Here is a 14,355-nt window from a genome sequence, read left to right as displayed (position 1 = left end):
CTCTCTCCCTGCAGCTGGGAAAAGTTCTATTTTCAAAGACTCGTGTGATTACATTGAGTCCACCTGGGAAGTCTCACCAAAAAGTGCATTACATTACACACGCAAAGTCCCACTGGCCATCTACAGGAATATTCCCAGGCTCTGCAGATTAGGGCATGGACATCTTTGGGAGAATGATTCCATCTACTACAGTTCGCTGTCTGGTCCTCAGACTCCTTATCTGTCCTACTTGCAAAATATATTACACCCATCCTAAGATCACAAAAAATCTTCTTCCACTACAGTATCAAACCCAAATCTCATCTAAATTGTCTAAATCACGTATGGGTGAGAGTCTGGATATAATCCACCCCGGGGCTCAAATCCTCTCCATCTGTGGCTCTTTGAAACTAAAAAACAAGGTACCTGCTCCCAAAATAAAATGGTAGAATAGACAGACCTAGGATAACAACATACACATTGTTTCGAAAGGAGAGAAAATGAAAAATAAGTAAAGCCACAAGTACCCAAAGAATTTTGAAATCAAGTTTAGCAAACTACTTTAGGTATCAAGGCCCGGGAATATATTCTGTAGTTCAGGGCTCTGGTCACTGGGCTCTCAGCTCCCCACCTGGGTTCCACTCTGCCCTCCTTTTCCATGACAGGTAATAAAGGTTTGCAATTTAGTAATTTGCTGAGCCAGTTTCATGTGTGTAGACTATCGGAGGTCCTAATTTCATACTCTGTCCCTTTAAGATCCAATGTTATTTCTACTAGAATGAATTTCTCAAGAGCTTTGTGGCTCTTGTGTATATACCAGAGATTCACTCCATCAGACAAGAGTTGGTCCATGGATTTTCCTCCTGAATGATCCCGTATCTACTTTTGACTTTTGCTGAGCTGGCCACGAGATGCCTTTGACCTTCTTAGGTGCTCCCTGGTTGCAGAGGGGACCTGCTAAGTCACAATCTCTTCAAAGAAATTTCATGTGCCCAAATACTCTGCTCTTCTGATCCAGCAGAGATCCCACAGAAGGCTGTACAGCCACACCTGTGGCTAGTTCTCCAGAACATGCTTTTCTGACCATGAATCACTTCCTTTCAATGTCTTTTGCAACTAAAATAGGATAAGAATTTCCCGAATCATCAAGTCTTGGGTCTTTTCTGCTTAATAATTCTTCCCTACATTTATCTCTTCCCTATTACATTTTACCATAAATGGTAAGAGAGAAGGCTACACTTTCAACACTTTGTTTAGAAATTTCCTCAGCTCAAAATGTCCATGTAAAGACTTTATATTAATATTTGTGGCAGCTTTGTTTTGAATACTTAGAATTTGGGGGGGGGACAAAAGGCAATTAAGATAAATGGATAAACTGCAGTATATCCATCAGAGCATTACTCAGCCATGAAGAGAACGAGCTATTTATACACACAACAGGAGTGATTCTCAAAATAAAGCTACATGGAAGACAGCAGAGGATAATAAACTTCTAAGGTTCCACTATAAAGAAGATTCTAGAAAAGACACATTTATCCATACTGGAAGTAAATCAATGGTTACCTAGGGAAGAGACAGGAAGTATTAGGAAGGGGCATGAGGTAACTTTGGAGGATAGGTATGTCCAAGAGCATGGCTAGGTGATTCTTAGGTCTATATACATATATTCAGGCTTAGCAAACTGTACACTTTGGGCATGTGCAGTATGTTGCATGTTGACTACACCTCAATGAAACTATAAAAAATGACTCCAATGCAACATCCGGGTCTCGCACTTCTACTGGAAAACCAGACTGACTCCACCCTCTCTCTCCAAATGCGCTGTGAGGAGAACCTCTTCCTTGGCACTAAGAAAAACTGGCAAGCAGTGAGGCTGTTTGCAAGGGAGTCATCAGAAGCTCTGGCTGGTCACAAAATCTACATCCAGGAGGTACAAGATCAAGATAAACATTACATTCTTTGCTCTGCCACTGACCTTGGTCAGAGAGTGACACAGTCCTGGAGATCCTAAGAATTTCCAGGCATCTTGACCTCATACAGCCATAGTGACTGCAATGTTTGTGGATGTTTTTAAAATGGGCACGTCCACCCTCATTTGCTACAGTCTCCCCAATTCCAATTATTCACACCCAGAGTGAAATTTATTTTTGTTTCCTTCCTGGGATTGTAGGTCTTGCAGCCAGAGACTTGGGCACCAGATCAGATTCTGGCCTTCGGGGAATCTGGCACTTGGCAGGTCCTCAGAAACAGCTTCCCCTCAGCAGTGCTGGGAAACGTGGCACCTATGCTGGAAATAAGACACTCAATCCACGCTGCTCTCAAACACAGTGAAGGCTGCTGCAACCTTCCACAACACCTCAGGGTGAAGTCTGTACCCTCAAATTATGCTGAAATCCAGACAAAATCAGGCCAATAAACCTCTGAACTCTCACCTAAGAAGCTTTTGTCAGCACCACCAGAACTGGACTGAGAGTGGTTCTCTGCCAGCCTGCTCTTCCATTTGAGGCCCCTGAAGCTGAAGGTCCCCACAAGTACCGTTTACCTCTTCAGGTTGGCAAGGCCTAATTGTTTGCAAACGAATCCACACAGTAAAAAGAACATCCAAGATTAACGATGGCTTAAATAATGTCTTTATTATCACAGAGACCAGAGCAACAGAAGACAAGTAGTTCTCCAGGCTGGGTGACTTGGAGGCTGGAAAATGTGTCACACGTACCACATGAGACCAACAATGTCCATGAAGATAGTAAACCTTTTCTGTAAGCCCCCAGAACACAGCTCAGGTCCTCTTGGCTAAAGATGGGTGAGGTCCACACCTTTACCAGTCAGTGGGGAGAGAATGAGGAACCCTATTTAATGCAGGATTCTCATAATCCCCTCCAGGGACTGGAGATGACAAAATTCTACCTTCCCTGAGGACATATGGTAACTAAGTTGGTAGAGCTGAGATGGTTTCAGCCACAGGCCTTGGGGGCCAAATGTGGCAAGGAACCTGAGCAGGTGTGCAAGTGCAACACAAGCCATGAGAGCTTCTCTGAACCTGGCATTAAGGTCTCTCCGCAGTGCTAACGTTCAGATGTATGAGGATTCACATCTGACCGGTATCTTCCTCTCCAAGGGCAATCACACAGCCCCTCTCCATAGGAGTCCTATTGTGTTGAAAGCACTCCTAAAGCCGTCCTGCAGTGTGGACCTTCTGGTGCCGAATGAGGTGGGAGCTTAAACTATAGGCTTTCCCACATTCGTTGCACTCGTATGGCCTTTCTCCAGTGTGAACTTTTTGGTGCCTAACAAGGTGGGATGTTCTGATAAAATCTTTCCCACATTTGCTGCACACAAATGGCCTTTCCCCTGTGTGAACTCTCTGGTGTGCAATAAAGTCAGAGCTACGACTAAAGAATTTCCCACAGTCAATGCACTCAAAAGGCCTTGTCTCAGTGTGAATTCTCTGGTGTTTAATGAGTGTGTACTTGTGGCCAAAAGATTTCCCACAATCACTGCAAACATAAGGATTTTCTCCAGTATGGATACTCTCATGCTGAACAAGGGTGGATTTGTGTCTGAAGACTTTCCCACAGTTGTTGCACTTATAAGGCCTCGCTCCGTTATGAACTCTCTGGTGTACGATGAGGTTAGAGTGATGGCTAAAGTACTTTCCACACTCACTACACTTGTAAGGCATTTCTCCAGTGTGAATTCTTTTGTGCTGAGTAAGGTTGTCTTTGCGGCTAAAGGCTTTCCCACATTCTTTGCACTCATAGGGCCTTTCTCCAGTGTGGATTCTCTGGTGCTGGATAAGTGTGGCTTTGCGGCTGAAGGCCTTCCCGCATTCGCTGCAGTCGTAAGGCCTTTCTCCGGTGTGGATTCTCTGGTGCTGGACAAGCGTGTCTTTGCGGTTGAAGGTCTTCCCGCATTCGCTGCACCTGTACTGCATCTGTCCGCTGTGAGAAGCCTCCCCCGACTCAGTTCTCTTCATCTTCTTCTTGCTGTAGGTGGCCTGTAGCGGGTGACTGCCCAAACTGGCCTGGAGGCTCCGCTCCTCCTCACAAGGAAAGGGCTTTTCTGACATGCGAGGTTCCTCACAAACCCTACAGCTCTTCGCAGATGAGGTCTTGCCTTTGTCTTTTCTTACGGGTTTCTCTACACTGTACTGCTTCTGGTGCTGGTGAAAGTTTGCACTGAATAAGAACTGTCTCCCACATGCCCCACATGTGTAAGGTTTCAGTCCTTGGCGTGCTTCCTGGTGTTCATCCAGGTGTAAGAGGTCTTTCATGACAGGGCCACATATGTCACAAGGGTGCGCCATCTGGGTTGATGAACCTACCTTGGGAATGCTATCGTGGGACCCTCCTACAGAGATGGTCTGCTGGGAAGGCGCCTCTTCATCTTCCACTGCACACCAATAACCTGCGGGGAAAAATGCTGTTTAAGCGAATGGGGGCTTTGGGGAAGGGGCAACCCCATCACAAACGTGTCCAGTATTTAGTCCACGGGGTGGTGGTAGGACAGCAGATGTGGGATCAGGTTAAAGAAAAAGCCACTGTGCAACACTGGGCCTCAAAGGGTCAGACAATGAGGAAGCCTTCATAAGGGACAAAGACCCAAGGACGGGGTGTAGGTCAGGGAGAAGCAACAAGAACATCCCATTTACTCCTCTGCAAAGACATTTAGAAGGGCCTGAGCGATTAGTGAGCACTATACAGACCTGTATGTCTAGGCCCAGGAACATCTGATTTAAAATGAACAACTGGTGTTCAAGAACAATTTAAGAACGTATGTATGTCTCCCGACACATGAGCATGACCAACACAGGACAGCAGTGCAGAAGCAGCAGCAGAGGGCCCTGGTGAGTGGGTGTGGACAGCCCTGGGTTGGGGGTTGGAACAGAAACATTAAGTATATAGTGTCCAGAATGAGGAGAAAAAGATAGGAAAGGTTTGGTCTATAACCTGGGCACCAAACGGGAGCGGTGCCCAGGAGAGGTTTCTGGTGCTGTTTGAAGCCAGCCCTGAAGCTCCCTCCCCCAGCCCCCACTCACCAGGGCCTGTCCACGCCCCTCCTGCCATGGCTAGAGTCATGACCTCTCAGTCAGGCACTCAGAATTCTTTCCCCTGCTAAGTTCAGCAACCATAAAAGATCTGGAAGAAACAAGTAATAGAGGAAAGACGGGGCAAGTAGGAAAGCAGTGGCCCAGAGCAGCCCACCCACAAGAGGTTAAACGACAATTCAATATAACAAAATGAACACCAGAAATGTTGTGCAGACCAGCCCCACGGGCCCCACAAGCAGTGGCCACCATGGCAATTCGTGATACAGGTGGGCCCCAGGAAAGGGTAGAATCCGGAGCACAGAGGTATCACGAATGCGGACAGACACGTACAGCCAGGAGAAGGGCAGGCAGGGTGACCCCAACGGCTGAAGGAGACAATTCACACAGCTGAACCCCCGCACCCAGAAAACCTGTTACTGAGGGAAAACGGCAGTGCCCGTGGCAGCTTTGGGAAGGAAAAGGGAACCTCTGAGGGAAAAGAGTAGAGCACAGCCCAGAAAACTGGGTATGGGGGGCCTTACCCCGGAAGACCGTCAGTGCAAAGCACAGAAAACACTGCGTTGTGACACAGTCTCTGGGCCTTCTTAAGTAGCCCCCACCCATCCCAAGAGAAAGGCACAAACACATCCTTAAAAGCCACATGACCCTGCATGACATCCACAACTGAACATGGGGGCAGCAGCTCTCCTGCAAGGAGCAGGACTCCTGGTCTGTCCACACCTTCACTTTCCTCCTCAGGTCCCCAACTCAGACAAGATACCAGGCCCTTGTGTGACTGGAGCCTGCTTACTCTTTCCCCATTTCCTACTAATCATTTTGTCCAGCCCAGAACAACTGGCGGGGGACAGACAGACACTTCTGCCAGCTAGCTCCCCTGGTCCGGAGATCATGCCTCTTACATACAAATCTGAGCTCAGAATTCTCCCCTGAAGCCCCCAGGCTATGAATTCAGAGTCCCTCTCCAGTACACATCTCTCTTTAGAACACCCCTCCCTCATGTCTGTGAATACCCCCAACATGGGTACCTCCCACGGGCAAATCTGTACACGGCATCCGCAGAATTCTTGGTTAAGGCAGCCAAGATCACATCTGGCTCCAGTAGATGGTCCTCACTGCCGTATCTCTAAACCCAGCTTTTAAATCCTATTCCTGGATTCAATTTCAGCAATCCAGAACCACATACAGACATCAGATAATCCCAGCCCCTTCCCCCATTGCCATTGTATTTTTTTTTTTTACAAACAGTTTATTGTCAAGTTGGTTTCCATATAACACCCAGTGCTCATCCCCACAAGTGCCTCTCTCCGTGCCCATGCCCCCCCCCCACATCCATCAGTCCTCAGTTTTTGTCAGCANATTCTCTGATTTGCTCATACTGGCGTGAGGTGGTATCTCAGTGTGGTTTTGATTTGTATTTTTGATTTGATCCCTCCTGATGAGGAGGGATGCTGAGCATCGTTTCATGTGTCTGTTGGCCATCTGGATGTCCTCTTTGGAGAAGTGTCTGTTCATATCTTCTGCCCATTTCTTCACTGGCTTGTTTGTTTTTTGGGTGTGGAGTTTGGCGAGTTCCTTATCGATTTTGGATATTAACCCTTTATCTGATATGTCATTTCGTTGCCATTGTATTCTAAGGATGCTATATCCTCATCACTTGGGCTGGACCCTTAACTAAATTCTCATGCAGAGCCTGCACTCACTGGCCTACCCCAAGCACAGTCACTGGCAGCTGGCCCAATCTGCCTCTGAGCGAAAGTACCAGCCTGGCTGAAACTCCCTAGGCCCAAACAGAAGGTCACCACGAAAGCCTGGGAAGCAACAGAAAAGGGAACAGACATCTGCTTCGGCCTCATGTTCATCTCATCTCTATTACTGCAAGGACCCAGCACCCATCTCATGTCCACTCTCTTCAGAAGACTTCCCCACCTGCCAGACCCTATTCTCTCCCCCTACCATGGACACTAAACTCCCTTTTCTGGTCTCTTAAGTGACTCCTACTCCTACTCTGCTGTGTCCACCCCACTCCAGAACCTTAATGGCACTGCCACCTTAACAAAAAGGTTCTCTCTATAAATCTGACATGCAGCTCTACTCTAATCCACATACTGGCTCCCACTTTGTGGACTTGGGTCCCTCGACTTGGGTCCCTCCTGTGAAATCCAAACTTGTGTGTCCAGCTGCCTACCTGAAACCTCCACTCAGATGTCCTTAGTCATTACAGACTCAACATGGTCAAAGCCCAACACCTGATATTACTTCTGCAAGTGACTCCCACCAATTTCACCATGTCAACTGAGGATTTTTCCATCCTTATATGTTTAGGCCAAAACCTGTGGGAGCTGTGAGGTCATCCCTGACTCCTCTCCTTTCTCTCACCATCCACAGTGGAAAGTATGGTTGCCCCTACTTAAAGAAAAACAAAAACAAGTCCAGAATCAAGCACCTGCCCCTCACCTCCAGAACCACCAGTGTAGACCAGGCCTCAACAGTCCTCTCTCCTCACCCCAGGCTTTCTTCACGGTGCAGCCAGAGGAAGCCTGTTAAGACCAATCAGATCACTCCTCTGCCCTAAACCTTAAATGGTTCCCACCACACTCAAAACAGAAGCCCAGCTCCACAGGCTGCCATCCAGAGTTGAATTCTGTCCCCTGCTCTCTGGTCACACCAGAAATAATGGAGACCTGAGGCTCCCTGAACACTCCCAGCTCAGCCTCGAGTGAGGTTTTTGCACATGCTTGTTCCTATACCTGGGACACTTCCACCCTTCATGCCACTGCATCAAATTCAAGGCAAGACCATTAGTGACACCAGCACCCCCACACCCAAAGGCAAGTTTAACGGAGGTGAAGATTCCTAAGACACCACCATTTGCCATACTGGGTTGTCAAGACCATGAGCAAGTGGGGTGTGTTGAATGAGGACCGAGGACTCACCTACGCAGAGATCCCAAGTGCTTCTACCATCAAAGCAACCTGGCAGGAAGAGGGACGAGGCGGCGGGGGATGGCAGGTTACCACCGGGGGTACCATGGACCCAACTACTCCGGTAACCCCTGCCCTGCCCTTTGGCAATGATGATTTCTGAATGTCTCATCTCAGATACCAAGACCCAGTGCTGCCTCCTACCAGCTGTGTGACCATGAACAAAGACCAGTGTGGCAGTGTCCTCACCCGCAAAGCAGGGAGGGACAATGGTGGCACCCACCTAACTGGGCTGCTGTTTATGTCACACATTAATACCTATCAAGGATCTCTGAATTGGCTTTTTTTTTCCCAAATGGCTTTGGTGCAAATGAAGGGATAGGTTTTTAAATTTGGGATTTATGTTTCAGCTTCTAAGAAAATGTGATATTTAAGATTTTCCATCATAATCAAACACTTAGAGGCAGGCACTTCAACCCATCACTAAGCATCAGTATAAACTTACAGCTATTTACATTAAATCCTCACCTGCTTGCTTCTGCAGGCCTGCCGAGTGTGCACGGGCCCCTTCCCCAAACCAGCCTACCTGGTACACCATCCTCTGAAGGGGAGTGTTGCAGACGCCCTCATTAGGCTGTCACCGATTTTCTAACCCAAGAGCTGGGGACAGCTGCCCCCCAGCCTGCCTGCCCCTGCCCCACACCCAGAATCTTTCCTCGGTCCACACAGTGGCACATCTGGAGCGCCTCACACCTGCCCCTACGTCCCAGGCCAGACTCCTTACACCCTACAGCCCTCTCCTCCTCCAGCTGAAAGCAGCCGGGGCTCTGCCACATGCTTCTTTCTGGAGGGAATGAGGGGTGTCCACCCCCTCTTTCCCGCCCTCCGATCTCCCACGCCACGGACCACAGACGACAAACACACCCTTAATATTCGTTCTCCAAATCCGGTCTCCCGACCTGAGGCCCCATCCCTCCGTGGTCTCCACCACAGCTCCCTCCCCAGATGCCCACGGGACACCTCCCCTGTGAGACCACGTCCTAAATGCGACTCCCGACTCCTTCAGAGGAGCCCTCTGCTCCACTCTTTCGGACTCTGCCCGGAGGAAAACCGGACACGAAACTGTGACAGCCCCTCACTCCCTGCTTTCACTCGCAGCCGTCATCCCACACAGCGGGAAGCCCTGCGAATCCCACTTCTCCACCTGCAACCTCTCCAGCCACCACAACACTGCTGGGGGCGAGGCCTCCTCACCGGCCTCCCCGCCTCCGGGTTCATCCCGCCCCCCGAGTGTGAAGCGTGCCCCCCGGAGCCAGATCGCATCACGCTCCTGCGCGGCTCCGGGCGTCCTCGCAACGAAGGCGCTCGGCACCCCGGCCATTCAACGCAGGGCTACCACTCGCCCTCTGCGCTCCCTGCAAACACGAGGACCGCGGTTTCCTCACTCCTCGTGGCTCAGTCGCACCTCCAAGGCTTTGCGCGTGCTAGTCGCTCGGCCAAGAACACTTCGACGGCTGTTAGAAATGGGGGCTCCTCCCACAGGTGCTCTCACGGCTCAGAACACCGGAGGCTGGACACCCTTCATTCAGGGCTTCGTGATTTAGAGTGGAGGGTCGAAACGCGTCAAGGTCCGGGAAACAAAGTACCCACCTAGGCCGGAACCATCACCGCGGCCGCCATCACAATCTGGACCACACGGGGCCGTGAGGGGTCCCAGGTCGGGACCCGCGCACAGCCGTCGCGTGGCGCTGGCAGCGGGGCCTTCGCGGGCGCTGACACCGCCGAGCCTCTCTGCAGCGGGCACACAGCCTCCCCGCGTGTCTTCCCGCTTCCGTCACCTCGGGCCGAACCAGCGGTCCCGGGGTTCTACTCCGGGTGGTCCACCAAGAGCGGACAAAATGTCCGCCGTGGGGAAGACGCCGGAAGTCCCGCCCAGGCGACTTCCGTGCACTTTTAAGAGTGCCGCCAAGCACGGCGCAGAGGCTTCTGGGCAATGTAGTTTTCCAGAGCAATTGGCCCCAGAGACCCGCAAACTCTCTCTCCCTCCGCCCCGGGTTCAGGCTCAGTAGTCCCGCGAGAAGCGCTGGGAAATGGTACCTCGAGGCTCCAAGGATGGGACAGGGCTTCGCTCCTCGTAAACAGCCCAGGGTAGTGTGCGGAGGTCAAAGAAATGTGTGGAAACGTTCTCGTGGATACTTCCCAAAGCCGCAAAACCACGTGGACACATCAAATGTCAGTTCTAGTCCACTCGTAGTGCACTCGTATTTCCTTGCTGGTTTTTAAATCCTTGTAGATGGAAGTTTTAAGTTGGTTTTTGGTGTTTTGGCTGGGGCAGGGAGCAGATCTGCAGATTGCGTCTAGGGAGGAGGCTGGAGGGTTATTCGGTGGAGAGAGGCGCTTTCTTGCGGGTGGGGGCGCTGATGGTAGCCAACCTAGGAAGCAGCACCCTTTAATTCAAATGATCCTTCTTAGCCCAAAGGCTAATCTGCTGATGTCCCTCTAGGAATATGCCACCCATCTGAAAAGGACCATATAAATGCTTTTTAATGTGCCAGGACAGTGGCTGACGTGATCCTGGTGGCAGTAAATATGCGAAAGTGACCATCTGAACCCAGAAATAAAGATTTGGAACAACATGACCTCATTTCTTTGCTAGGAAGTGACTTCTGATGTGGAAATGTTGGGGTTCAGAGCTGACGGCCAAGAAAGAATTCTTGAGATGTCTTTGGTGCAAAAAGATGGTTTTATTAAAGCACCGGGAGAGGACCCAAGGGCAGAAAGAGCAGCACTGGGATTGTAACAGGTGACTGATTATATACACTTTTCCAGGGCCTTGAGGGGGCTAGCTGCTGTTAGAACCGTTGTTACATTATTACTGTTTAGTAAAACCTCAGTCATGAGACCCTTCAGATGTTATGTTGTGGGGTAGAGATAAAGGAAGTTTCCAAGGAATTTCTATATGCTTGAAGTAGCCTCACAGGATCCTGGAAGTTGGGATGATGTTAAACTAAGATTGCCTTTTGAATTTAGCAAAGTGTCAAGATCAAGATAGCTGAGTTCCTAGTGGAAGGTCATTCTGCCTGTTTCAAGGACTTGTCAATGGGCTATAGACAGTAAGGAAATTCAGGTTTTTCTCTTTTGCCTTTGTTTCCCACATCAATTTTCACCTCACTTGCAATTACAGGGACAGTATCTGAACTGGGAGTTGAGATTATTTATGGTAAACGAAGAAGGGGAGAGGGAGGGTGAGGAGGGGAAGAGGAGAAAGGAGGGAAGGAAGGGAGGGAGGGAAGTAAGAAAAAGGGAAGGAAAGGAAGAAAGAACAAAAAAGAAACATGAATTGTTTAAATTACTGAAAGCTATTAATATAATTCCGTAGTTCACAGATATACTCAAAGGGGACATATTTGTAACAGGTGAAAGTGGTTAAGATGTCAGCAAAAATTGAGCCGGAGACACTGAAGTGTGAGAGGTAAGAGAATGAAGCTGAGCACACAAGGGGACTGAGACCTTAAATACAACAGGGTTTAGTCTCCAAAATGTAATTTCTTTAAAAAAAATTTTTTTTAATTTTTTTTTTTTTTTTATTTCTGGGAGAGAGAGAGAGAGAGACAGCGTGAGCAGGGGAGGGTCAGAGAGAGAGGGAGTCACAGACTGAAACAGGCTCCAGGCTCTGAGCTGGCAGTCAGCACAGAGCCCGACGCGGGGCTCGAACCCACGAACCGCGAGATCATGACCTAAGCGAAAGTCGGACGCTTAACCGACTAAGCCACTCAGGCGCCCCCCAAAAATTTTTTTTAACGTTTATTTATTATTGAGAGACAGAGCATACTTGGGGGAGAGGCAGAGAGAGAGGGAGACACAGAATTGGAAGCAGGCTTCAGGCTCTGAGCAGAGCCTGACCTGGGGCCCGAACTCACAAACTGCGAGATCATGACCTGAGCCGAAGTCAGAAGTTCAACCAACTGAGCCACCCAGGCGCCCCTCCAAAATGTAATTTCTTTCCAAACTTGAAAACTCTGATTATCTACTCTGAGGGAGGATGAAAACATTTAGAAAGATGAACAAGGATACTGTAATACCATGTTATTCACAGCTCTAATAAAAATTCAATGAACATCTATTGCATTTGAGGCCTTATATTAAGTACATGGAACAAATTTGAAAACAAGAGACAAAGACCCCAGCCATCAGGAAACTTACACTCTACAGTATACATGAAAGACAGGAAGAAATTTGGGAAAAAAACTATGTATAATGTTAGAATGTGTTAGGGACAACAGAAAAGGGAGAAGATGACGGTGCTGAGAAATGGGGCACGAGATGTAGTATTACACAGCCAAGGCAAGCTGATTTGGGCCCACGTCTTAGTTTATAAAGATGACATAGTGACGACATGATAGGTCAATGACGCTGAGAGAAAAGTTTAGTGTTACTCACTGTTTCCCCAGAAATGAGAACCACAGCATAATATGACAGGTCACAGAAAGAACACCGGGATTTGGTTAGGAAGCAGAAGCAGGAGTCAAGGAAAGGCCTAGCCCTGAGCCTTTAATGTGTTTTGTACAGGAAAGGCAGGGCAGGGCAGAGGAAACAGCTGAGAACTGTCTAGTTTGAACAATTCCAGTGGACTTGCCTGGTACATGGCCCTAGAATGATTTAGGGCATGCAATTTTCTTCAGGAAACAAATGAGTCAATATTCCTAGGTAATGGACTCCCCTCGCCCCCATTCAAGGTAAGCCACTGGGTGCTTATAAAACCTAAACCCATGAAAAATATTAACAGTTAAACTCCTTAAAGAGAGTGTGCAGATTTTCAATTAAAGGACAATGGGCTAATGAAGAAAAAGAACAGCTCTTTCTTTGAGGCACAGGAATTCTCTTGAGTTTACTAGAGGCCAGAAATGTATGATTTATCATTCATAACAAATATGTTGCTTAAATATATTGGACTAAAATGATTTTTTAGGAGTGCCTGGGTGGCTCAGTTGGTTAGGTGTCTGACTCCTGATTTCAGCTCAGGTCATGATCTCACTGTTCGGTTGGGGTGACTGAACCCCACGTAAGGCTCTGCGCTGACAGCATGGAGCCTGGTTGGAATTCTGTCTCTCCCCTGCTCTCTCTCTCCCTGTCTCCCAAAATAAACTTTAAGAAAAATTATATATGGATAATTTAAGTACAGGTTTTATTTTTATATACATTAAACTGTATTTTACATGAGACAGTTTCAAAAATACAATAAAATTAATTTTAACACAGTTTTAGTTATAGACATCATAGAAATGCAGAATTGTACTTTTAGTCACATGTATTTTTAATGACCAAGTATTATATTTATGAAGTTAGTGACCATAAAAGTCAAGTGATTAAAGATGGAAAGTAAAGGTGAAATGAAAATAAAACCCTTTGAAAGTTTCCTTTAAGTACCAGCAACTGACGGGACGCCTGGGGGGCTTAGTCGGTTAAGCGTCCGACTTCCGCTTAGGTCATGATCTCGCGGTTCGTGGGTTCGAGCCCCGCGTCGGGCTCTGTGCTGGCTGCCAGCTCGGAGCCTGGAGCCTGTTTCAGTCTGTGACTCCCTCTCTCTCTGACCCTCCCCTGATCACGCTGTCTCTCTCTCTCTCTCCTAGAAATAAATAAAACATTTAAAAAAAAAAAGTACCAGCAACTGACAAAATTTTCTAAAAATTAATTTTATTTCACAAAAAATAATAATTTTTGAGATCTATTAAAGAAAACTAGGGGCACCTGGGTGGCTCAGCCAGCTGAGCGTCCCACTTCGGCTCAGGTTGTGATCTCGTGGTTTGTGAGTTTGAGCCCCATGTCAGGCTCCGTGCTGACAGCTCAGAGCCTGCAGCCTGCTTCAGATTCTGTGTCTCCCTTGCTCTCTGCTCTCCCCCACTCACGCTCTGTCTCTCTCTCAGAAACAAACAAACATTAAAAACTTAAAACCAGAGCTGAACAGTAATTAAAGCAGTATAAGCAGATTTTAATAAGGACCTATTGTAATGGGGGGAAGAGACCTCAGTATAGAAAGTGGTTCAATTCCAAACACAGCATGAACAACTAGGAGTTCATAGCCAAGAAACTGTGGGAGTCAGTGAATGGAAACATACTAAGGGGAAACATTGGAGTAAGGGGGGAAAGCAGGCCATGGTGATCAGTATCACCTGGTGGGGGGGTGGGATGAGCAATTTGATCAGATATTCAAGGAGCTGTTAAGCAGAGGTGGATTCTGCCTAAACCAACTTAGTAGGATTTTTGCTACAATTGGGCAATGCAAAGATGGACGCAGAAGTCCAAATGTTGATGTCTAGTTGGGAATAGGATTCTGAGGAGCCTACTAAAGTTTGGTCAGGGAGAGACTCTTTGTCAGCTCTCACCCCTAAATATTGCTAAATTAGA

The 14,355-nt window shown here is 48.0% G+C and overlaps 1 protein-coding gene across 1 annotated transcript; it reads right to left on the bottom strand.

Annotated features, from left to right (window-relative positions):
• Window positions 1-2,586: 2,586 nt before the first annotated feature.
• Window positions 2,587-5,086, bottom strand: ZNF134 (zinc finger protein 134). Its single transcript, XM_077757084.1, has 2 exons — window positions 5,018-5,086; window positions 2,587-4,386 (listed from the first exon to the last, which is right to left on the bottom strand). Exons 1-2 carry the CDS (start codon window positions 5,055-5,057, stop codon window positions 3,149-3,151), a joined length of 1,278 nt encoding a protein of 425 aa, XP_077613210.1. The 5' UTR covers window positions 5,058-5,086; the 3' UTR covers window positions 2,587-3,148.
• Window positions 5,087-14,355: the final 9,269 nt, after the last annotated feature.

This window comes from Crocuta crocuta, unplaced genomic scaffold, assembly GCF_008692635.1.
Source record: "Crocuta crocuta isolate KB4526 unplaced genomic scaffold, BGI_CrCroc_1.0 scaffold142, whole genome shotgun sequence".
Taxonomy (NCBI): domain Eukaryota; kingdom Metazoa; phylum Chordata; class Mammalia; order Carnivora; family Hyaenidae; genus Crocuta; species Crocuta crocuta.
The sequence above is the reverse complement of the archived record's forward strand: the minus strand, read 5'-3'. Positions and strand labels throughout refer to the sequence as shown.